Genomic DNA, 26320 nt, shown 5'->3' with positions numbered 1-26320 from the left:
TTTACTGTTCATCTTGGGGAAACTTTCGAACTTCCGATTTTGCCCCTGTTTTTGCTCATGATTTACAGAGAAACAGAAAGGAGACAGGTGGCAAATAGAAAGGAAGGAGACGACATCTGCGGATGGTTTTGGCGCGGTTTTGATATGATGGGAGACGGAGATGATGCTTTGATCTGGATTCTGCCGACATAAAAAGGAGTTAGTTCAGCCAGACAGAGAGTGAGGGAGAGAAGAAAGAAGAGAAGCAACCAGATCGAATCCAAAACCGCAAGCGTCAAACACCAATCGGCAAGCTTTTCAGATCAAAAACAAACAAAGAATCCAAAACAAACCCAGACCAATGCGTGCGTGATTGAGCTCATTTGGTCAAATCGGAATATCTGATTGAGCATCCATTTGATCGAATCGGAGGATCCGATTGAGCAATCAGATATCTTTGATATGTTGAGGTTCAACCGTTCAGGTAAGCTAGCTTCTTATTTGGTCTGACATTTTGGTTTTGAATTTCGGGTGCGATTGATTGGATTCTGTATTTCGGTGCATGCAATTTTGGGTAGTGCGGTTTTGTGGGTGACAGAGATTTTGTCTGTGTTCTCTCACTTGAAATCAAACTCATATTGCAAGTGTGCTGGGTTTTCCTTCACGTCTGCTTATTATTATATAGTTGAAAAGTACAAAAGGATTACCTAAATGGAAGGAAGAAGATACAAAGAACAAAAAGGAAGAAGATTTGTAATAGGTTTCGTTTATGTAATTTGATGAGTTTAATGGATAGTTTTTTTTTTTTTTTTTTTTGGATGCATGCGATGTTGTAATATTTGTTCTTAGTTTTTGGTGGACAAAGAAAATGATTGATCATGGGGAATGGTATGATCGCTTTCAAAGTGAAGGGTTTGCTCTGACTTGATCTGGGTTTTCCCCTTTTTCTTATTTTGACTCAATTTGTGGTTCTAATTTGAACAGTTCACTCTTCACAATATAATACTAGACTGTGTTAAAGAGAGGGAGATAGAGTTGCAGCATGCCTGTAGATAAGAGAAGAGAGAGGGCCGGAGATACAGTCTTCTTATTTTGAAATCGAGCAGAGGAAGCTAATTATATTCTGAAATAGTGGGAATTGCAGAAAGGTCAGAGAAGAAACTGAAGGTTATGCCAGCTGTGTTACCAATAATTCGACCAATATGTGATTGTTGAGGGTTTTCGCTTTTGTCTGCCAAAAGGTTATTAACTAATAACTAGAGAGAACAAGATAACCATGTGGTCTTTATTTCCTTGCTATATATATTGAAGTCTGGAAGTATACACATACATATGTAGCTCTGATACCAAATGAATTGATATGTTTGCTTTAATTGGCTGCATCTATTTTGTAATCACATTAATTGATGTATAGATTAGGTTCTGAAGACATCCAATTGACTTCTTGCATAGAGGAATTAAAACTTTAGTTTGGAAATAAGAATAATTATGCTTTACATATGTAAAATCTCAAAAATATCAGTTAAAAGACGTTAAATTTATGTAAAACATTGTGTGAAATCTTGACTTATTTCTCTCTTAATGTGTGAAAAGCAGGTGAAACTAGACGATAGAAGTTCCAAGGACCGTAGTCTAGATGAATCAGAGGGAAGGATTCAGTAGACGGCTATTCATTTGGGGCTTCAAAATCAGGGAGATGAGAAGGTTAGATTATAGAAACCCTCACATCTTCGTTGACATAGCAGATAATTTTTAAATGTTTAAGCATTGGAAACCAGCCTAACTTTTCAAAGTTTGGTCATGTTTTATGCCTGTTTTTAAGAAGTAAATGTATACATTTTCCATCTAACAGCAAATGATGTTTTCATGGTAATTGAAATCACTTTCACTTTACCTAATTCAGTTCAAGTCTTCAACCTTTGTAGGTAACATTATCTTTTGTTTTTGGCAGAATAACATGAAGAATTTCACTACATTGATCGTGGATATGATGAAAAAAGAGAAACCATTTGCTTCTCAAGGAGGTCCTATCATTATTGCTCAGATACATATGCTTAGATATATCGAGGTCAAACCTTACAACACCTTTATCTAACCAAAATGGATTACAAAGGCTAAAGTAAGAACACACTATAAATTATAGCATTGCATTTGAATTAAATTATAAATATAGGGTATTATAGAAAATCCATAATTTGGCAATGCTTTTTGTTACACATTCCCCTGAAATATGTTACAGTTTATCATTGCCTCATGTTCTTGAATAAATGATATTTAGCTCTCTCCTGTTTCATTACAACAACATCTATTTGATAAATTCTTTGATAAGTTTTACCAGAGTAATATTGGCCGACTTTTGCCTTACTAATTTGCAATGATATCTTCAGGTATATGCAAGATTATCTCCCCTGTCAGTGCTTCTACTCCTGCTGGATTGTAAATGAAAGATCAGTTTGTTTTTTCACTTCCGTTTGCAATAAAATCAAATTTCATTTACAGGATTTGTTACAATATAAAATAATCATAATAAATCAAACAAAGATTAATTGCACACCCGAGCACCGCACTTCCGCATGCGCGTGCAGGAAGGCTAGTAACTTATAAATGTAGCAACAGAGGAATATGTAAAACAGTAAGAATTTTTACTTTGTTATTAGAATTCTCAAATCAAAATATCATGAAACTTCCAAAGTTGATAGATTGTGTTTTTTTTTTTGCAAAAGAATTGCTAGATTGCCAACTTCATTTGAAGAAATGAAGCTCGCAATTACAATGATAAGGATGATTTTATATGGCCACCAGTAAACCCTTAAAGTTGCAAGACAAAAATTGGAGATCCGAGACCCATTTTACTAGAGGTTGCTCTAAGAAATGGTCTAACATTAAGTCTAGGACCTGTTCTGCTAGCTAGAGAAAGAATGGGGCCATTCAAGTCTAGCCCTTAAGAAATGATGCCTTGCAAGCAAAGCAAACCTAGTATTAATTTTGAGATATAGGAGATGATCATCAAGACATCAAGTGAATAATTAAGCGATGTTGCGATGATCAAGAACATCCTTGAGAATATCAGAAAGCTCTTCACACCAATATATCAGAAAGTTTTGGCATGTTCGAAACTTGCAACAAGATATATGCAACTATCGATTTTTGTTTTATCATATTTGACATCCCATCCCGGCCAGGAGAAAGATTTGAACTCATCGCTCACTACTAAAATGGACCTCTCAAGTCTCATTAATTTTTGTAAATGAAGACCAACTAGGCATGAAGATGCAAACAGTGAACAATGGCATGAGTAATAGAGTAAACGACTTTGATTTATTGTACTAAAGAGCCACAGCAAATGACACATTACAGTTGGGAAATTACATCAAACCAATTAGCAGATTTCACTGTGTACAGAAATAAACATGACACATAATCTACAAAAACCATTATTGACACTACTTCGACCGTTAAGAAATCAATGTACACATGTACAAGATAAACCGGAATGAAAGGTATGACACTATTTATAACATTAATTAGAAGGGATTTTACAACAATGGTGATTCACAGGAATTGTTCTTGCATATATGTTATGGAGTTGGATCAATTTTTCTACTGTTGTTTATCAGAAGTGAGTAGGCCACCCATATCCCGGTGGTTGAAATACAAGTAGCTTGCTTTTCCGGAGGATGTAGTCGTTGCTAGAGGAGTAAAACCAGTATAATGCTCATCTGTTTTTGCCAAACATATTTCTGCTACATAATCAAAGAGTTTGTTTTGTTTGACAAAGGGTTGAGCTGCATAGTCCTCAAATGGCATCCACTGAAGAAAAATACCAGAAAATAACACATTAGATTAATTTGCTATCATGTTTTTCGTTAGGTTTACGTAAGATTGAATGCTATTTAACAGTTGAAGTGACTAACAAGTCTTTTCGGCTATCAAGTGGTTTAATTAGCAAACTAATATAATATTCTATGATTTATTTTTGTCTAGTAGAAATTACCTGGGCTGCTGCAATCTCTTGATTCTGCTCCTGTATGTCAAAGGTTTGCGGTTTTAACATGCAAACGAAAAATAAATCTGATTTTTGAAAGAATGACTTGTGGCTTTGCCTGTAAAGAGAGAGAGAGAATAAAGACAGTATAATTGAATATGAAAAGAGCAGCATGCATTGATGCATATTTGATATATAGTTATATATTTGTATATGATAACCAGATGCCTTCCGTGCTATATACCAAGAAAACACAAGTATCTAAAATACGATTGAAGGCTAGTTTCTTACCTGAACGCTAATATTTCCACAAACTCTGTCTCAATCTGTACCAAACAAGAAAAAAAAATTCGTATTAGATTTACATTCGAATTTCACTCGGTTATCTGTACTTTTATTCAATCAGTAATCACTTACTCCTGTCTCTTCTTTGACTTCCCTAACTGCTGCTGCACAAATATCCTCTCCCTGTTGATGGAGGAAAATTAAATCCATGAGGAGAAGAAAATTGTGAATTAAGTTGCTCTTGCATATAATATACTCACTTCATTAACAGCCCCAGTTGGCATCTTCCAGACACCTGTATCTTTGAATCTGCCATTGATCTCCTGAACCACAAGCACCTGCCAAACGAGTAAAATTATTAGGGGAAAAAATATAGTAGACAGCAACAGAAACATGATGTGCTCAAAGACGGATATCAACATAATAAACTTACAGAATTACATAGAATGATGGCAAAGTACTAAACTTTTGCTTGTATTGCATATGCATGTTTTCTATGTAGCAATTAGAAAGAAAGAAATGCAAGGTGATTTTAATTTGGACTGTAGATCAGAGCAAGACTGAAACTATGGATTCATGCCAGATTATTCAATTGATGATTATATCTTAGAAGAGTATAAGCACTTCATATGAAATCCTTTTGTATGAAATGAGGACTGCCAACTGCCTGTGTTTTTATATGTTTACTTTGAGTAGGTTGTTCTAGTGTTTCCAGGTGTTTTGGTTGAATAAAGTTGTCAAGTCAAAGACACTGAGTTGATCACATAAAACCATGCAATGCCTTTCTGAACTTGAAACATGTATGGCAATTATTATCTCATCTAGAAGCTAACAACATTCCCAAGTTAAGTACTAAAAAGATCAATTTGGGTTGAAAAATTGCTATCAAATAAGAGGAAATCATGATTTCAGATGCCACGAATGTTACAAGTGTAAATGTAAAAAAGATTGAACTTTCATTCTAGATGTCATGAACAGTAGAAAACTTAGATTTGAATGCAGAAGGCATACCTCTCTCTTACTGTTCATGATGAAAGCACCAATGCCCACTCGATGAGAGGCATTCGCAGGAAGAGTATCAACAGTTTCAGGCAGCCAACGTTTAAGCATTAGGTAATCTGATTCAGCATGGTGATAAGTAAATCCTTCCTGGACAAGTAAAAAAAGAAACTCTAGTGTTGAAGATTGTATCTCAATTTATTGATATGTTTCAGTCAAAGGTTAGAGTTTGTATCTTGTAAGCTACTTGTCTGGATTTACTAGACTAAAATATATTTGTATCCCTTGTCCAACAAAGAAAGTCGTTTTTCTTTTGGTTAAAAAACCAATCAGTTCAATTCAACGCTTGGTGTTATACATAAAATAATGATAGAAAGCAACTATCCGGAGTAATGATGAAAATTCAATCTGTTGAGTTTCACATAGAAGAGCTGGTTCTTCAATAAAATTGTATACCTGAACTGCAGCATGAACAAGATTTGAGAGTTCAATCGGCAATTTGATCCAAACACCCTTCTTTTCCTATGAAATAGAATTGAAGCAAATATCATAATCAGATCCCCAGAGGTGGCAGCAGCCTTTACATCAAGTGAACACCAGAAATGGAATGGGATCAAAACTAACTGATGACATTAAGAAATATACATAACAAGAACAAGAATACCTTTTGCCTCCATTCTGACAGTGAAGCTTTGAGCAAAGAACCAAAGACCTCAGAATCCATGGGCTGGTCTTTCATGTCTACAATAACTCCCCCATGTATATCATCATGTGCATTGAGCAATTCAATCTGCTCAACTCCACTTTCGGCCATCAAGCATTGCTTTGCAACAGCACATGAGCTTGTTGAAACTGACATGACTTGATTCAATAATGGATTTTTATCTTTTGGGTCTGAAGAAACAAGTCAACAATAAGCAATAAGCATTGCTATAAAACAAGTCATGCATAAGACTTATTTCTTTAACCAACAACTACAGAATCCACAGTCAAAACTCCAAAGCAAAGTTCAAAATACTAAAAACAGGATGGAAAATATAGCCCCACACTTCTTAGTCCCTACATTATTAAGGCATTGCATGACAGACTTCTCATGACATTACGATAGAAAAGTTGACTGCCAACCAATAGTTGACACTAGTTAATCAGTCATAATCAAATGGGATATGGGTAATTCCACAACCCTACAGAATCTAAACCACAAACGGTGTTTTCAGCTCATCATCTTTTATTATGTTGACTTTGAACTCTGACCTTGAAATCTCCTAAGGTAATCTTGCATTGAGATAAACTCATCAATGAAATGAAAAGAAAGGATCAAAACCTTTCAATTTGCCCAATGGCTAGTCTACCACCACAGCCAATTAAACATCAATGGTAATGGTATAGGACCAAAGCCGTAATGGGTTACCAGACCAACATTGCCAGTTAGAGATAAACCCATCAATGGCATGAAAAGAAATGACCAAAACCCATTCAATTTTGTGCAATGGCTTCCAAGCCACCATGGATAATTAGAGATAAAACCCCTCAATGGCATCAAAGAAAGAACTAAACCCCTTTCAGTGTCTCAAATGGCTACCAGATCCCCTATTGCCAATTACAGATAAAACCCAACAATGCAATAAAGATAACCAAACACAAAACAAAACCTTAAAAGGTGCAACCTTTCAGTTTCAAAAACAAAGGATCAAGTCAAATTCAAGCATATGTACCTTTGGGAAACTGAAGCCAGGAGGAGGATGAAACTGTAATTCCAAGTCCAGGCCTTTTTGCAAGCGCTACACCAGAAGAATAATGTGGAGAAATTTTCTTCCCTGAAAGGTGCGGCAAAAACTTGGTGGTGGCTCTGAACCTCTGCATGAATATATATTTCAAGTGTTTATGTGAGATTCTGATCAGAAAAGTGTATCGTCTAGGTTAAGAGAGGTGCCAAATTGTTGAAACTTGGGCCGGAATTTATACCTATTTTGATTGGGAAGAACACATGGAACTTTCCAGTTCGCTTTGATCCTTGCTGTAAGGGTTTGTGAGACCTTTGAATGAGCAAGTCCTTGAGGTTTTTGGCACGCTATTCTGGTTCAAATTTCCAAGAGGAAACATACGTTATATTTTGTAAAGGGTCAAAACTCAGGAGCACAAAAAGAACAAGTTAGACCCAGAAACACATGGCAAATTGCATGCATCTTCCCGATGGTTTCTTGATGACACGATTCTTATAGCCTTATGTGAAAGAAAAAAAAAACAGTGACCCATAAAAATTAATGGATTAATTCCTTTTAAAGCTGTTCATACTTCAAATGGTGCTTTAACTTTTGAGGGAGTGTGAAAATCTCTTATATTATATATAATTGTTTAGATTCTTTTTTCTTTTTTTTTTAAATCAGATAAACAACTTAAATGTTATAATTAATCTTTCGTGAGTCGAACTCACAACCTCCCACTTACGAAAGAAAGACTATGTCACTAGAACAATTAGTACTGGGCAATATATATAATATATTGTTCAGATTCTAGTTAAGACATAAAATATGTTTACCAACTTGCATTAAACGAGTCCGCCCCAAATGTGGAACAATGCTCTTCCTCTTTCTGCCAATCAAGTCTTTCCTTTTGATTCCTTATATTCTTGTTGTGTTAGATTTCTTTCAGTATAATAAAAAACTTATATTAAACAAAAAAGCGTACCAACATTTAACATAGTGTCATAAATAAAATATTTTAAATTCGACTCTTAACAAAATTTAGAATTAAATATTGAAGCCCCAGTAACTTGACCTCTCAGCACTAAAGTTGATTGCTTATTCAAAAAAAAAAAAAAGGGTTGATTGCAGATATTGTTGCAACTTGCAACAAGTAAACCAGAAGTAGTATTGAGTATTGAACGTGGATGTACCGGGCAAATGGAGTGTGTACGGAGGATCAAAATGTTTAACGAGTCAATTCTTGTGACTTTTACCAACAAGTTGAACGTTACAAGAAGAATGGTTGAAAGGTTCCACGCTTCCATCAATCTTCTATATATAAGATGAAAAATTAAAATTAAAAACAAAGAAAAATCCCTTAATCTGCCCAGAAATTTTCATGTAAGGACTAACCTAACTTTTGAGTATATTCCATGTGCATATATACTTATATATATATATATATTTTTTTTTTTTTGAAGTAAAGAGGACTTTATTGAAAGAGACTAGCTCAGATGATTACAATCATATTGGAGTACATCAACAATGCAATTGGGAGCTTGGTGAAGCCAAGACTCATTTTGACCCGATTCAAAACCGATACTAGCTAGTCTATGCGCAACTTGGTTGCAATTTTTAGGTGCAAAACTAATTTGTGCCTCTTGGAACTGCCTCTGCAGGTCATGAATGTCAGCAATAATGGCTGCCAATTCAGAATAATCATATGGCTGGTGCATGATTTCCTGGACAGCAGCAAGGCAATCAGTTTCTATACTGACAGAGGACAACTGCAGCTGGAGTGCCATCTCAAGTTCAGTTTGAATGGCAAGCAGTTCTGCTTGCTTAGCGGAGTTCACATGAGGTAGATGGTGAGCAAACGCAGCCATGAATTGCCCAGCTGGACCACGAGCAATACATCCAGCCCCTCCATGCGTCTGCGATGGTAAGAACGCACCATCTACATTTATTTTTACTCTGCTACCTTTATCCAGCTGCCAATGATGCTTTACAACTTGCTTTGGTACTGCAGAAGGCATTCTAGATTTTTGGAAATCATCCAACCAGGCTAAGGAGCTACATAATAGAACTGATGCTGACTTTGGATGACCTTCCCACAGTGTAGCATTCCGGTTTTTCCAGAGAGACCAAATTAACATTAACAGCTTATCAAAAGTCTCCGGTTTGAGGACCAGAGCAATTTCCAACATCCATTCCTTAAAAATCAAGTTTGGCATATCCAAAGACTGTAAGGTAAAAGGAGGAGCAGAGAAAATTTCTCTTGCAGTTGGACACTTACAGAAGATATGAGATGTGTCTTCTAGACTAGCAGAGCACAGTAAACAACCCATTTCACCAACATAACCCTTGGTAAGTAAGCGCTCTCTGGTGGGTAGAATGTTTTGGCAGGCCCTCCAGGCACATATTTGGACTCTGGCAGGCACCCTAGCTTTCCAAAGACGTTTCCATAGCTCTTTAAAAGGGTCTCCCTGTGAAGTAGAAGCAAGAGCATTACTGAGAACATGTTCTTTGGCAATCCAGTAAGCAGTCTTAACGGTGAAGAAACCTTGTTTTTCCGGCTCCCAAAGAAGCTTATCTGGTATACCTCTTCTACTCAAAGGGATAGCTAGTATTTGAGCAGCAATTTCAGGAGAAAATAGTGTAGACACAGTTGGAGCAATCCAGGACCTAATATGTGGATTAATGAGGTCAGCTACCACATTGAATGAGGTTGAGTTTGCCGGCCTGTGAATTTGAAACCTTGAGCAATTAGGAATCCAATTATCCTCCCACATATGAATCTGATCTCCCTTTCCCACTCTCCATTTGACTCCAGCTTTCAACACCGGTCTACCCTCTAGGATACTTCTCCACGAGTAGGAGGATGCTTCTCCTGGTTGTGCCTCCCAAAAAGAACAAGTGGGAAAATATCGAGCTTTGAACACTCTAGCAACCAATGAGTTGGGGTTGGATACCAATCTCCATCCCTGTTTAGCTAGCATAGCAAGGTTATAAGCATAGATATTTTTAAACCCTAGCCCTCCCTCATGTTTGGTAAGACACAATCTTTCCCAACTACGCCAATGAATTCTTCTTTTCGTATCTGTATCTCCCCAAAAGAATGAAGCACATAATTGGTGAATATCATCACACAAACCTTTTGGCAATAAATAGCAATTCATAGCATACAGAGGCATGGTTTGAGCAACAGCTTTGATGAGAATTTCTTTCCTGCACAACTTAAAATCTTGGACTTCCAGTTCAGCAATTTCTTTGTGAGTTTCTCTTTGATGTACTGAAATTTGGCAGTCTTGGATTTTCCAACCCGTAATGGCAACCCCAAGTACCTGTCATGCTCCTCTACACAGTTTACTTCAAGTATTGTAGCAAGTTCAGATTGCAACTCTTTTGGTACATTTCTGCTAAACACCACACTGCTTTTCTGGAAGTTTATCTTCTGTCCAGAAGCACGTTCATATGTGTTCAAAATTGTTCTCACCCGACAACATTCCTGTACCGAGGCATCACCAAATAAGAAACTATCATCAGCAAAGAAAAGATGATGTAAAATAGGAGCTTGAGGACACATTTTTAACCCCTTAATAAAACCAGAGTCCACTGCTTGTGTTAATAGCGCTGAAAGTCCTTCCGCACATAGTATAAAAAGGTAGGGTGAAAGTGGATCACCCTGCCTAATTCCCCTGGTTGGAGTGATGCATTCAGACTGCTCTCCATTGAAAAGAATAGCATAAGTGACTGACGTAACACAACTCATCACCATGTGAATCCATTTAGAGTCAAACCCCAATTTAGTCAATATAGCCTGCAAAAATTTCCATTCAAGGCGATCATATGCCTTACTGATATCCAGTTTAAGGGAGAAGAAGCCTTCCTCCTGATGCCTGAGCTTGTGCATAAAGTGTGCAACTTCAGTAGCAACTAGAGTGTTATCTGAAATCAAGTGCCCTGGCACATATGCACTCTGGAGGGGAGAAATAATATCTGGGAGCCAGTTCTTCAGTCTATTTGCCACAACCTTGGAACTGATCCTGTAGATAACATTACACAGAGCTATGGGACGAAAGTGAGATGCCACAGTAGGATTTGCAATTTTTGGGATGAGGCATAAGTGAGTAAAATTGGAAGCAGTCCAAATCTGTCCATGTTCAAGAAAGTTTTGAATAGCAAGACACACATCCATACCAACAATGTTCCAATATTTTTGGAAGAAAAAAGGGGACATACCATCTGGTCCAGGGCTCTTTGAGGGGTGCATTTGGAACAATGCCGCCTTTATTTCATCATCAGAGTAAGGCCTCAATAAATCTTCATTCATGTATGGAGCAACTTTCATTGGAGTTGCCCGAAAGATCTCAGAAATAGCTTCATCACACGAACCCTCAGTGGAGAAGATTTCTTTGTAGTAATTTACAATTAATTGCTGAACTGTATTAGGATCAGTGGTCCATTCATTGTTGGTATCCATCAGGCCCTTTATTGTATTCTTGCATTTTCGGTTAGAAGCTTTTCGATGGATAAAAAGCAGAATTTCTATCTCCATCCTTGAGCCATGCTACCTTGGATCGTTGCCTCCAGTATTTTTCTTGTTGGGCAAGTAATTTACTATGACGGACATGTAGTTGCCTTTGCTCCTCATATTGTGACTGTGAGAAGGGTTGTCGCATGATGACATCCATTTTGGCTTGGAGCATATGCATTTCAGCTCTTTGGTGTTGGAACTCAGTTGAGTGCTACTTCAGAAGTTCCTAACCAGCAGTGGAGATTTTCTGCTCAATTTGAAACAGCAGGTTTCCGGTTATGGGCTGAGACCAGTGTTTCTGAATAATGGCAGTGCATCTCTCCTCCCCATGCCATATTTCTTCGAACCTGAATCTCTTACAAACCCTCTTCCTATGTCTCCTCTCCGCCTTAACTTCAATAAGGATTGGACAGTGATCTGATTCACTTGGAGGCAAGATGATCACTCTGCTACAAGGGTATAGCATTCTCCATTGCAACGATTGAAAGCTTCTATCAAGACGTTCCTTCGTGAACTTATTTGACCACGTAAACCTGCTACCAAAGAAGCTCATATCTGTGAGACCACAATCTGTCATTACCTGCCTGAACTGTGTCATTGGTGCTGCAGCACGAGGAGGGCCACCTGACTTATCTACTTGACACAAAATTTCATTAAAATCTCCAGCCATAAGCCATGGCAGGTCACAACGCTCAGCATTCAGAGTTCAGATCAGATCCCATGTACGAGTACGATCACTGCGTGCTGTAAAACCATACACTCCAGTAAAACGGTATCGAGCCGGACCTCCAGGATCTCCGATTTCTGCATCAATATGATGAGGTGAAAGGGTGCGTACGCTGACGCTGATATCATTCCTCCATAGTACTGCAACTCCCTGCGAGTCGTCCTCATGTGGGTAACAAGCCCTGCCCGTAAAACCTAGCCGTTGCATTAGATCTTCAATATGGTTTAGCTTGGCTAGGGTTTCTGCCAAGAAAATCAGATTTGGCTTCTTCAGCTGCACTAAATCAACGAGAGCTCGTTGAGTCTCATTACAGACTATGCCTCTACAGTTCCAAACAAGAATGTTCTCTTGTATCATTGTGGCCGGAAGCAGGCAAACCCAGACCGGCTTGGAGGCGGCACTAGCAACGCTTAGGGTTTTCAATTGTAGAAAATAACTTTGTGCATATATACTTATATAGTGACATTTTACGGGGGAGAATTCAGTGCACCGACATAAATGGATGGTTAGATTATAAAATACACTATTAGATTATTAATAAAAATGTTAATTATAAATATTAAGAGTTGAGATCATCTTATAAGTGTTGGGTCATTTTACACCCCATGTTGGCCTATTAAAAAATCCTAATAGCTGGCCATGATGCATTACATGTCATATGCACATGAATTAATGGCCACATATCTAATTAATTTCGAGAATATATTTATAACTGTTACATCTGATTCATCAATTGCAACTTTTAGTTTTTAATATATTAATTTTACATGAAACACCCTTAGGTCACGTTTGATTCGGAGAAAGTAAGTATTAGAAAAGGAAAATAAGGGAGAAAGTGGTTTATTCCAAACACCAAATGAATCACTTTCCCCTATTCTTTCCTTACATTTATTACTCACAACACATTATTTTGTTCCATTGATTACAAACTTGTTAATAACTTTTCTGATGTTAACATTGGAATTGAAAGTTCTTCAGAAATTTCATATCCCTTTCCATGAGAAAGACAAATGAATTACTTTTTTTTTTTTTTTTTGTGAACCAAACGAGATCTTATAGTTCCCTGCTTGCAGGAGAGTGTGGCATCACCTCCCGACATAAGGAAGTTTCTCCTAATTTTCTTCTCCCCATTTTATTGTTTTCTCAAATTCAACTCCAAAGTCCAAAAGACCAAAACTCCATTCTAGTTGCAAATTAGGTAGAGCAGGGCCACAGGGTTTGGTTTGGTTAGGTTAGAAGAACCTGGAAGTGATACATATGTCACACTCACTCTCAAATGTCATAAATCACTGTACTATTGTATAGTCCAAAACAGAAAACTGCCTTTAATAGTAGCATAGTATCGACTCCCACCTCTAAGGCCAAAAGGTACGAGTGCAGTTCCGTCTAGATCTCCATCACCAGAAGTCCAGAACAAACGTTTCTCCCATGTAGAGGGGCCATATTTCAGATAAAAAAAAAAATTAGAGGAAAAATACATTCCGCAACTTATTTTTTTTTTCCATAATTTTTTAAAGTGTAACAAATAGACATAGAAAATGTTTTTAATTTGTTTGAACTTTAATTCCCTCGTTACATCACAAACTTGCTTGCTGAAGGCTCTTTTTAGTTTTTACACATGACCAAAAAAGAAAAAGGTTATTCTCACACATATATTTCCTTCACCTTGTTATCGAAAAAGAACAAACCACTTTGCTATTGTTGGCAATGGCTAAAGAGCTTCACTAACCTTTTAAAAACATTAGAATCTTATTTAAACTACGAGAATAATTGATCAAGTCGTGCTATAAAAGGACACTTAAACTAAGGTGCTGGTCACTGTTCTTATTTCTTAAGTATAAACTGGATTTTTCTCATCGCGGCCTGCACTGAGATAGTGCTTTACCCCTAAATGTGTAGTCAATTGCTGCGCCTGGCTGATTTCAAAAACTTTATTATAATCCACCATAAAATGTTTCCGTCTGAAGTAAGATAAAGTCTTATGCAAAGTAGCTAACTATTAGGACAATCAAGCCAACTAATAAGAATTTAAAACATAAGCTAGTACCCAAACCTAAGGCTGTCAATGGGTTGTGTTAGGTCGGGTTCCGTGTTGAGTCAAGATATTTCTCATGTCACAAGAGACAAACCCAAATTCAATCCATTTAATAATCGTGTTGAAAATTTAAACTCAAACATAACCTATTTATTAAATAGGTTACCCGTTTCTAACCCATTTAATACTTCAGAGTAAGTTAAACCTAAAAACTCTCTCTAGGGTTTGAGAGAACGCCGCCTCGATGGGTGGACGCTTCTGCAACTTTCTCCATCTCCGATGGAGATCAATGTCGGCACATCCATTGGTGTCGTATACCTCGAGTGCGGTGAATACCGTCTCCTTTTTTCTTCCGGTTTGCTTTTCAAAGGAGTGGTCTACAACTCCTCCAGCGGTGGCGGATCGTGATCTATTCTCTTTCTCTTGGGTCTTTACAGCCTGGGCTTCAAGGCTGCGCTCGACTTGGGCAACTGGTCGCCGACCTTTTGCTGGGAAATCAGAGTTGTTCGGCCGGATCCGGATCTGGGATCCAGGGACTTTGAAGATTTCTTGGAATTTTGGCCGTGAGGTTGGGTGGTGGGGGCACTTGGCTGCACGCCTGAATTATGAGGATTCTCGTCCGGCTCTGCATCAACCGGGATCTGATTACTGTGGGACGGAGGTTCAGTGGTTGGGGTTGGGCCTTTTCCGGCATGGGCTCGTGGTTCTGAGATCGGATCTTCTCAAGGATTGGCGGCGCGGCGGAGCAGGACGAGGCGCTCTGGTGTGGCGCGGCGGAGCAGGACGAGGCGATCTGGGGCTGTGCGTGGATGGTGGAGGCGGCGCCATGGGTCCTTCCACTGGTGGCATTCGACGGCTGCAGTGGGAGAGTAGATGTGCGGGTGCCCAGAGAAGGTCTGATAGGGTGCCCATGTACTTGGGTGTCCAAATCAGATTCAGATGGGCTTGGGCTTTTGTCGAGTCTGCTTTGGCAGATTTGACTTTGGACTCAGGCCGGATTTGGATCCGCATTTGGGATCCAGGTCGTATTCTATTTCGGATCTTGGGTCCGAAACAGCTGCTCATATTGTTCTGTTATTGGTTCTGGTTCTTCAGAGTTCGTCTGCCTAAATCCGAGGTTCTGACACCCTTGGTCGCTTTCGATCTCTTGGTGAGCGAATCGCCTCTCCTAGGTGGTCATATCATCGGTTACAGTTACGGTTACTCTTCTATTTACACTGCTTCAGTGACATATGCAGTGCAGCAATGCCTTACGGCATCAAGTCACATGGTTACCTGGTTACTTTTTATTCTCGATGCGATTGTGCATCTAATTATGCTTTATTGTTTTTTCTTCATTACAGATGTGTTTGTGCATCTTGTTATGTTTTATTGCTTTCTTTTGATGTTTTATGCATATATCACTCCATGTAATCCTCAATTTTCACTTAATATAGTTTGTCGTCTTCCTTTCAAAAAAAAAAAAAACCCATTTAATAAAGAGAAAATAAGATATAAACGCAAAAATATAAGCTTCTATTGGGAAAAACCCATAGATATTTCTATTTCAATTTATACCCACTCTACATAAGCAAACATTCCATATGGATCAGTATATGTCTGTAAGTAATAGTTTTTCTCATCTTTTTTATATATCTAATTATCGTGGAGAGTTAAATTAAGTATGTTCCTTAATCTTATCATCCATTTCAATTTGAAATATTAAGCTAAAAAATCAATTCGTTTTCACTTTATCATAATCAATTATATCCTTAATTTCTTCCTTGCTTTATATTGTGATTATTGACTTGAGTATATATTTCTATATATGCTCATTACAATAGTATTTCATTTACAACACAAATTTTAGTTCTTATTTTCCTTATATGTAGGTATTTTCTTTCCAAATAGAATTTCAATTTTCTTTTCCTTGACAAGATCAATTATTGTTTCAAAAGATGGAAAGAGATTTTGATTCAAACACTTAGGCCTTATTTGGTTCACGGAAAGGAAAATAATTCCTTTGTCTTTCCCATGGGAAGATAAATGAAATTTCCCAACAACTTTCCATTCCAATGTTTGGTAACGTAAGGAAAGTTATTAGGAAAGTTGTTAAAAAGTTTGTAAATAATGTAATAAAATAATATGTTGTGAGTAATAAATGCAAGGAAAGAATGGGGAAAGTGATTCCTTTGAGATTTGAAAGGAACCACTTTCCCTTCTTTCTGGAAACGATTTCCTTTCCTTTTGCATTCCAAACGCAGGAAAGGACTTGTTCCTTTCCTGATGCTTCCTTTCCGCGAACCAAACGTGGCCTAAGAGAAAATGTTCTTCTTGCTTGTGTCTTTGAGGGACAACTAAAGAAATGTTCTATCTGAAAGAAAATAAAAGGGTTGGAGAACTGGTGGAAAACCGTAGGAGGCGCGACTAGTCTTCCGGCGAGAGTGTATGCCCGGTACGACGGCACACCCTTGTTGCGGCGCCGTCGGACGGGCCAGAGGGGACCTAGTGTCCAGTGGTTGGTGGTTTTGGAGTAAGCCCAGTCGAAGTGCAGCAGTGGTGGTGGCTTCACTATCTAGCTTGCGGGGAGGCCTTGTCGAGGAATGGCGGTGACGGTTAGGTGGAAAGCCGGTGGCACTGATGTCTATCCATCCTCTATTGGAGCACGGACGGTGGTCGCTTAGGAGGAACAAGTGGGTGGCGGTGAGATATGGTGCAGATGAACTTGGATCGGATAGGATTGCTCGAATCTGGTTTGGGTTGTTTGCAGCAATCCCGGCGAGTGGGGTGGTTTGGAGGAGCGGCGAGGCATGTTGGCATGATGGGGAGGATGGAGGGATGAAGGCGCAGTCGGCTTGTGGAGGGTAGGCAACCGATGATGGGACGACAGATGCGTTGCGTGCTAGATGGTGGAGGGTTGACACATACGGTCTGCATTATTGGCTTGGGCCTGAGTATTTTTGGCCCGGGGCCTAAGCTTGGGCCTGGGCTCTAGATCCATATTGTTTTTACTTTATTTGGTTTATGTTTTATTGCTTTTCATTTTTAGTAAGACCTGGCATAATGCCAGCAATAATTCCCTGTCACTTTATGGTAGAGCGATGTGGGCTTGGTCCCGGTATGCACACTCAATGTGCCTTGTCTGTCCTAGTGAGGAGAAGAGCCGTTGACTTGATCAAATGGACGCAACCTCCTAGTGGCAGGATGAAATAGAGTGTCGCCGAATTTGTTTCTGTTTGACAACATAGTAGGAAAGCCGTGCTATATTTGTAATGATGCTTCTTCGTGATAGAGTAATCTTTCCGTTATGTCACCACTTTGTCAAAGCAAATGGAGTAGCCGGTTGTACACTCTTTGCTAGTTGGTGCTTGTTAGAATACATAGATTTAGTGGAGACTCCTGGTATTATTTCAAGTTGTTCTCTTGATGCTAATTGTAATATGGGGTTCAGACTCTACGTCCCCCCCCCCATGTATTCTGCAATTTCATTAATCAATGTTTGAGGGCAGCTGCACCAGCCCCCTTTAAAAAAAAAAAAAAAAAAAGGTTGGAGATGGGATCAGGAAATGGGCAAAAAGCTTTTGTTATTGTGTTTTCACTCCTAAACTCACATTCAATGCCACTCTATATACTCGAAAAATGTCTAATTGTAAGGTACGTATCTTGTTCTTGGATATTTATAGGTTAATCCAAAGATAGCTTTTCACTCTCAACTGCTACATTTCTAATTAACCTATAAATATTTATATGTAAGTGAGGCTCGAAAACCATAATGCCTTCAAGTTAAACAAAAGGTTGTATCTTCTACGATCATAGGTATAATATAGTAGAAAACTTAACAAAGACGTATGATACAAAAAAAAAAATTATTCTAATAAAGAGGTGTCATACAAAAAGAAACGAAAAATAAACCTCCTATATATCATATACATACTTGAAATCAAATTAACTAGAAAAACCTAACAAAGAGGAATGATACCAAAAAAAATAAAATGATTCTAATATAGAGGTGTCATACAAAAAGAAACAAAAAATAAACCTCCTATATATTAGATACATACTTGAAATCAAATTAACTAGAAAAAGTGTTCTGATGATTATGTACCTTATTATATAGGTATATGCATATAGGTATAATATAGAGACTTTCAACCTAATTAGGTCCCGTTTGGGATTGCTTCGCTTTAAAAAAAATCAGCTTTTGTTCAAAATTTTAGGATTTATTGTGTTTGGTAAATAAATAAAAAACAACTTTAATTGAGAGTCGTTATAGATCACTGGCAGCAGATAGCAGCCCAGAGGTTACTTTTAGAAACTGTTGTGGATCAAAACATGCTCTGCAATTGTTTTATGTATTGACAGCACTTTTAAAAATATTATTTACCAAACACGAAACTGTTTTAATTCACAGCTGATTATTCTCACACCACGACAGTATCAGTTTTTTTTTAAAAGTCACAGCAATCCCAAACTAGCCCTTAACATGGTCAACTCGCAAAGTCGCAATGATAGAATACCTAAGAAAGAGGTTGATGTGAAAAATGATTCTCATAAATAAGTAGATACGAAAATTCCTAGAAGTCAAGTTAGCCAAACATACTCGTCTAATCTTTAGGTTGTAATTAAAATATATATATATATATATATATTAGTTGGGTTAAAAACTTTAAATCTGTACCTTTTAAGATTGCAAATGAAACAAAAAGTTACCTTTAAATTATAAAGTTTAAATTACCCAAAAGTAAATAGCCTTTTTTTTTTCTTTTTCAACTTAATTATAGCCGTTTGAGATGGCGAATTTTTTTTTTTGGTTACAAAAAGTTTAGGTAAGAGGGAGGCTTCCCTACACTATCAGGGTCAGGGCAAATCTACGACTTCAACCCAACAGGACTTACGAAACTGGCCAGTGTCCCAACCCAGACCATTGGTATAGAATTATGCAGGACATTTTCTAGATTGCCCACCAAATGAGAGATTGTTGGTAGCGGGGATCAAAGTTGTGTGAGATTACATCACAAGTCCGTCATTGCCAACTGAACCAACTCTTATTAGCGCGATTTTTCATTTTTCGCTTATAGAATTTAGCCTATTGTGCAGTCCTGCCTTTTGTGTGTCTTGGAGAACTGTTCTGTTTTGAGTAGGCTAAATAAGTTTGGCTTTTGACCTATGATGGTAGATGTATTTACTAATCGTGTCATTATATGTCTGAGACCACTTAACAAAAAACCTTCTTTACCTAGTCGGAAAAAATAAAAATAAAAAACCTTCTTACCATTTTCCTCCAGTGTCATGTCATTCTTGGTAACAATTGGCATCAACAAAGCAGAACCGTAACATGCCAACCTTCCCTGCTACGTATTTCGATACGATATTTCTCTCTATGTACAGCGACACCATAGACTATGAGAGCATAGCCAATAGAATTTAGCAATTTACCAGACCTAAGGATTGCCACGTGACCATGAACTGTTCGAACGTACGTATAGCGTATAGGAGCGGCCCAACACGCACCAAGCAACCGAATGGCGGCAGTTTAATATACCATTTTCCGTTTTTTGTCCTCAACACAAATTGCTCCGACCAAACTCTGCCTTGAACGCAATACTCTTGGAAACTTGGACACAACAGAACAGACCAGCTCATGTTGTGCACGTTCTTCTTCTTGTTATAGCAGGCTCTCTAACCTCTCTCACTTCCTCATTATTATTATTCCATAAAAGTACTCTGCTCACTTGTAGCTTGGTTAACAAACCCATTAAATATTGCTCCAAAAGTCCACCTTCTTCTCTACTCAGTCTCCCCACAGTTGTGAAAGATTGGAGCTTTGGTTCTGTTTCCTTCAGTTCTTCTTACCCAGTAAGTTTGTTTACTCTTTCTTTCATCTGGGTTGTCTTTGGTTTCATAGAAATATATCAAAGTTTTATGCTTTCAGTTGACTTGCAATATGTTGGTCTGCTAATTGTTTATGTCCAATTTCAATGCTTTTCTGTTTGAAAATGTGTTTGATTATCTATATGAGTGTTGGTTGGGTCAGTTTTGTGCATATGCATGTTGAGGCTCAGATGATCATTGCTTTATTTTCTTCAGAATTCCCATGAACACCAAGGTTTTGATCTTTTTCTGGTCCAGTATTATTGTGTGCGCTTAAAGATGACTCTGTCTATTGCTTTGCTTCAAATTGGGATTTTTGGATTTTTCATTTTTCAAATTCCACAGTTGGGTTATAGTTTCTGTGATTATTGTGTGCTGTAGGTGTCTGCAATCATAGATGGCTGCAGTACTGGCTACAAACAGATGCTATGGGCACAATGTGGAGTTAACAAATCAAGGGAAATCAGTAAATAGTCTTAGTTTCTCAAGCTCAATTTCGATTCCTAAAAACCTCAATTCCGGGAGACCAACTAGTAATCCAGCTCGGGCCAATCAATGTCTTCGGTTTCAAGTGGAAATGCAACAGGCTGAGTCATCATCTTCAAGGCTTGGTGTCAATGGAAGGTCTGTGAAAATGGTGCCAGCTAGTGAGGTAATGAAAAGACAAACCCCATCTACTAATAAGGCTGACATAGTGAATGGAGTGAATGGTTCGAAGCCGGTTGTTAATGGAGCAAGTCTAGTTAGAAAAGATTCGACTCCAGCTGCAACCTTGGTTAAGACACAGAAATCTAAAACTTCTAAAGAACTTCCCCCGTTCGATGAGCTAAGAGTTTTGCCATCAGATGAAAGCTTCAGTTGGGCCAATGAAAACTATAATTCATGGCAACGATCTGCAGATGTATGGTCTTTTGTTCTCTCATTGCGTGTTCGTGTTCTGTTCGACAATGCAAAATGGGCATATATAGGAGGTTTCACAGAAGATAAGCAGGTGGGTTTGTTGGTTTTGTGGACTTGAAGTCTATTTTGCTTATGTCATAACTGGCCAAGTCTCCCTTCAGTTGTTGGTTTTATGGACTTCTTGTTCTTCTGTTCTGCTGAAGTCTTTATAAATCAATCTCTCATTCAGAAAATCAGAAGGCGAAAGACCGCCTCATGGCTGCGAGAGCGTGTATTGCAGCTTGGCCCAACTTTTATCAAACTCGGACAATTATCTTCAACAAGATCAGATCTATTTCCGCAGGAGTTTGTGGACGAGCTTGCCAAATTACAGGTACTTAATATCAGTTACAGTACTTTTTGTTAGGGCTGTGCTCAGAAATTGCGTAACCTTATATTAGTTTATGATTAGCTCTCAAGCATTTGTGCAGTTATGTTCTAGATTGATATTTCCTTATGTGATTCATGTGATTCTCATGTTCTATAATTCAGGATAGGGTTCCCGCCTTCTCACCAGCCAAAGCGAAAGGCTTTATTGAGACTGAATTAGGAGCTCCCATCAATATATTGTTTAAGGAGTTCGAGGACCAGCCAATTGCTGCTGCTAGTCTTGGTCAGGTATTTAGCTCATCACTATGTGTCATCAGCTGTTGTCTGTTTATATTGTTAAGTATTCTCTTTAGCTAATTTGAATATCAATGAGTCATGTCTTTAGGTTCATCGCGCTATCCTACATAATGGAGAGAAAGTAATCGTGAAAGTTCAAAGACCTGGTCTGAAGAAGCTTTTTGACATTGACCTAAGTAAGTGCATAACATCGTATCGTACCTGTATGTATGTTCTGTGATTTTGTATATCTAGCTATCTGACGTGCTTCTCATATTTCTCAGTGGAGTATGTCATTAGTTTGAATTTAGAAGTTTTAGTTAGCTGTCTAATTTTCTGCTCTTTCCTTTCAGAAAATCTGAAGCTAATTGCAGAGTATTTCCAGAGAAGTGAAAGCCTTGGTGGTCCATCAAGGGACTGGATTGGGATATATGAAGAATGTGCCACGTATGTGCTAAGTGTATCTGAGTTGCTTGTTAATATTTGATGATATTTCTTGGACTATTACTCTATTAGTGTAAGCATGTCAATTTGAGCTTGGCCGAAAGATTCTAGTGAAACATTTTTTCATTTTCCCCTTCACAAATGTGATGCTTTGAATCATACTTTCATTTCACGGATTGCAGGATTTTGTATCAAGAAATTGATTATATAAATGAAGGGAAGAACGCTGACAGATTTCGCAGAGACTTTCGGAATATAAAGTGGGTTCGAGTACCTGTATGTTTCTTGCTGCAGAGCTACAAGATAAACCTTAATATTTGATCTTCTTAGGGGAAAAAAAAACTATAAAACTGCAATCTTTAGTCCAGTCTTGCTGATTTATATCTTAACGACACTCTTCCTTTTTGTAGATGGTCTTTTGGGATTACACTGCCACGAAGGTGTTGACATTGGAGTATGTTCCAGGTTTTGCTCTATACTAATGTCTCTTCTCCTCTTTTTGTTCAGATCCTGTATTTGCCTTCTGCTGTTGGTCAGCATCATCTTTATGTTGTTGATCAGTTGTCTTTCTTCCATCACCAGGTATTAAGATAAACAGGCTAGATATGCTAGACGCGCAGGGATTTGATCGTTCTCAAATTGCATCACATGCTATTGAAGCATACTTGATCCAGGTCAGGACCTTTGTTCCTCTCCACACTAATTCCTGTGATCACTCATCCTGCCATTCCTTTCTTTTGATTACCATAACTAACAAGACTATCTTATATAAGTAAATAATGAACTAGATTTTTCTGTGCTCGCAGATACTCAGAACCGGTTTCTTCCATGCTGATCCTCATCCAGGAAATCTCGCTGTTGATGTGGATGAAACTCTAATCTATTATGATTTTGGCATGATGGGAGATATTAAATCTTTCACCCGAGAGAGACTACTTGAACTTTTCTATTCTGTATATGAGAAAGATGCCAAAAAGGTGTAGTTTCTAGCACCCCCTTACAGACAGCTGATTTTGAATTCCCACAGATAATATAAGCATTAGTCATTTGTTACAGCTTTGGTCATCTAACCCTTAGAATGACCCAAAAGCATGCATTTAAAGAACACTAAATTACATTTTATATTTCTGGCCTTGCTCCAAAGACTTAATCTGATAAAAACCACTTGCAGGTTATGCAATGCCTCATAAATCTTGGAGCACTTCAGCCCACAGGAGATTTATCTTCCGTATACATCTTGCCAAAACTCATGTAATGTCTAAAGCTGATTTTCTGGAGCATTTTTGGTACTAATTTTCTCTCTTTTATCACCTTATTTCTAGGTAAGGAGATCCGTTCAATTCTTTTTGGATAATTTGCTAAGCCAGACACCAGATCAGCAGGCTACTTTTTCTGCAATAGGAGAGGTATGCTTATATTTGTCACTCTAAATGAGCTTACAGGATAACTTTACTGATAATAGCTTCCAGTTTTAGCTCTTACAGAAAGAGCCAGAAATGGAGAAATGATCAAACAAACACAGCTCCTACAGCTATCAGGATATTGACTGTAAACCAGTTTCAAAATTGAGATCTTTGATTACTTGCATCACTGCGTTGATGAAGATCAATGTTGAATCATTTGCCCATTTCACCCTATAACCTTTTATGGCCTAAAGTTGGTAAAATTTCTCAATGGCAGGATTTATTTGCAATAGCACAAGATCAACCATTTCGATTTCCATCCACATTTACTTTTGTTCTCAGGGCATTCTCAACCCTAGAAGGTGCTCTCTCTCATCCTGATATTCTAGTTGTAAAGATCTCCCAATTCTATGGAATGTCCTAGTCCTTGATTCTATGTTCTTTTAGATGAAATGACTGTTTGTTTCAGTTCAAAATGAGAACTCATGTGCATAGGACCTTTATGTTTCTGAATAATCTCATTTTTCAATTATTCAACCATTTCATTTTATCAAGTTCAATGTCAAACAGATTAGTCAACATTTATTCTTACTTGAAATTTTGCTTTCAGGTATAGGCTATATTCTAAATCCAGATTTCTCCTTCGTGAAGATTGCTGCACCTTATGCCCAGGTTCCTTACAATTTCCTAACAATTATAATCTACCACTTAGTGAATAACAACTTGTTTGCCTTGGCAATGGTTTGGAAGCATATCACCGACATTATTGTGCTATATGCAGGAACTCTTAGATTTAAGACAGAAGCGGCGTACTGGGACACAACTTGTAAATGAAATCAGGAGACAAGCCGATGATGTACTGAGACTTAACTGGCTTTCCTTCATTTAGTTCCTTGTTCTTGTTTTCATGAAGTAAATGTTAAAGCAAAATTAAGAGTTTTCTGTATGCATTTTTAGGCCAGAAGCTACACAATGTCCATGCCATACAGAGTTCAGAGAATAGAGGAGTTTGTGAAAGAACTTGAGTCGGGGGATCTGAAACTCCGAGTTCGGGTGCTTGAGGTATTCCACTGATCTGACTCGAATGGATACATTTTCACTTGTGATATACTTTCTTAGCACTTACAAACACAAGTTCACTTTATAATGAAAAGACTACATTTGACAGTCAGAAAGAGCTGCTAAGAAAGCAAATATTCTCCAAATGGCGACGATATATACAGTCTTGGGAAGTTCTCTGCTTAACCTTGGGGTCACTTTGGGCAGTCAAGGCAATCTGGCTTTTGCAAATGGGTCATACATTGGTGCAGGTGATCACCTGTTGCTATAAACTTTTGATATAAAGGCCCCATTTGTCAATTTAAAGATTGTGTTCATCACAGTTCTTTTCTTTGTAACTGTGCAGGAGTTCTTTTCGCACTGTTTGCTAGATGTATGCAAAGGGTGAAGAATCTTGATAAATTTGAGAAGATGATATAGTTCCTCAACCTGGAAAGCTAGAACAGAAGCTTATAACCAATATTCTTGCCTTTAAAAGTCTAATTTTTTGCATGCAAACAAGAGTTGCATGCCTTGTATACACAGAAAATTGAACCTTGTATATATATGCATTGGTTGTTCATTGAGTAAATATAATAGTATTGGTTGTAAAACCATAATTACATGCTCACAATCATATGCACAACAATCACAAAAGAACTAAAGCTTACCTTCAGCAATCACTGGCATGGATTCCATCTTATGCAACTGCTAAACACGATCACTGAATATGGTCTTCTGTTACTTACCAACTTGCTTCTCAATGGACAGAACTTATGCAATAGTCGTGGTAGTAATCAGGGACCAATTCATCTGTATATATATGAGACTTAAACCTCAAGAAGCTTCCCATTAAAGCATTCCTTGTCGGTTTAGGTTTCACTCTTAGATTCCTAATGTATCACAACTTGTAGTCTTTCTTGTAGACTAAGCAATGGATTACTATCCTTAATGAATTGATACACTACTTCATTAAGTCACTAGTATTGATTCACTGTTTGTATCCATGTTAAACTAGGATTGATATTAAGCTAATCATCAATTACTTTATGATGATATGTGTTGTGTCCATATTTGATCTTACATTGGTTACAAAGAAAATGACCAGAGATATATATTTTTTTTGATCAAGGAAGAACTTCATTAATAAACGAAGATTACAATGAGAATGGGAAAAAGCTTCAACCGAAACTTTTCCCACTTTAGACATCAAAATGGACATCTATACTGACGCACTGTTGAAACCAAACTAGGCCCCGACTCCAAACTAACTAAAAAAACTAAACTGGCGCCATACAAACTGGCAGCAACAACAAAACGTAATGGAGCAGACTCAGCCAAGAACACCAACTCCCACCCAGAATCCGCCTGGCCAGCAATTGATCGGCCAAGTCAACACTCGTCGTTGCTTCGAACCCGATCAAGGGAGTTCTGGACAATCAGACCAAGGACTGAAGAGAACCCAACACCATCATCCCACCACTCCTCCAAAACGCATCACTTCCGACCCACATCCTGACAGAAAGACCTCCTAGAAAGCCATTAATGCTCGTCTATGCCACAGGCAGACTTTGTGCAGACTCAAAACTAGGCAAGAATGACCATCAGGAAGGCCAAAAAGACCAGAGATATTATTGTTATGAATGTAAAGGGGAAACCATTTTGGTTTGGAAAGTGACAAAAGGTTGATGGCCTCCAATTTTTTCAATTCAGGCAAAATACTTGAATTCCATCCAGAAAAGGGTGCTTGTTTCTCAATATGAGAATCTTGATCACACAATGGATCAAAAATTATCTTTTTCAAATAT

General features: G+C 37.9%; 2 protein-coding genes and 1 long non-coding RNA gene across 6 annotated transcripts; 2 read left to right on the top strand and 1 right to left on the bottom strand.

Moving 5' to 3' along the window:
* The first annotated feature begins 110 nt into the window (after positions 1-110).
* LOC133725870 (uncharacterized) lies at positions 111-2530 on the top strand. 4 transcript variants are annotated; one of them, XR_009854583.1, is made up of 5 exons: positions 111-463; positions 964-1146; positions 1576-1683; positions 1931-2098; positions 2367-2530. It is a non-coding gene; the product is annotated as an uncharacterized LOC133725870 (long non-coding RNA). The 4 variants fall into 4 exon arrangements; XR_009854584.1 differs by having other exon boundaries at positions 964-1220; positions 1931-2047; XR_009854582.1 differs by having other exon boundaries at positions 964-1220.
* Positions 2531-3470: 940 nt separating this feature from the next.
* On the bottom strand, positions 3471-7458 carry LOC133743650 (nudix hydrolase 2-like). Its single transcript, XM_062171651.1, has 10 exons — positions 7214-7458; positions 6964-7105; positions 5913-6142; positions 5705-5770; positions 5261-5398; positions 4510-4587; positions 4382-4432; positions 4256-4290; positions 3974-4082; positions 3471-3789 (listed from the first exon to the last, which is right to left on the bottom strand). The coding sequence occupies exons 3-10, from the start codon at positions 6105-6107 to the stop codon at positions 3580-3582; spliced, it is 882 nt and encodes a 293-aa protein (XP_062027635.1). The 5' UTR covers positions 6108-6142; positions 6964-7105; positions 7214-7458; the 3' UTR covers positions 3471-3579.
* Positions 7459-19729: 12271 nt separating this feature from the next.
* LOC133725866 (protein ACTIVITY OF BC1 COMPLEX KINASE 7, chloroplastic) lies at positions 19730-25125 on the top strand. The gene is made up of 18 exons (XM_062153262.1): positions 19730-20067; positions 20464-21073; positions 21212-21355; positions 21514-21639; positions 21737-21824; positions 21981-22074; positions 22254-22347; positions 22482-22536; positions 22654-22745; positions 22878-23048; positions 23243-23299; positions 23394-23477; positions 23752-23836; positions 24085-24146; positions 24256-24330; positions 24432-24536; positions 24643-24784; positions 24880-25125. The coding sequence occupies exons 2-18, from the start codon at positions 20480-20482 to the stop codon at positions 24951-24953; spliced, it is 2142 nt and encodes a 713-aa protein (XP_062009246.1). The 5' UTR covers positions 19730-20067; positions 20464-20479; the 3' UTR covers positions 24954-25125.
* The last annotated feature ends 1195 nt before the right edge of the window (positions 25126-26320 follow it).

The sequence above is a fragment of the Rosa rugosa genome, chromosome 1, assembly GCF_958449725.1.
Source record: "Rosa rugosa chromosome 1, drRosRugo1.1, whole genome shotgun sequence".
NCBI classification, from domain to species: Eukaryota; Viridiplantae; Streptophyta; class Magnoliopsida; order Rosales; family Rosaceae; genus Rosa; species Rosa rugosa.
The sequence above is the reverse complement of the archived record's forward strand: the minus strand, read 5'-3'. Positions and strand labels throughout refer to the sequence as shown.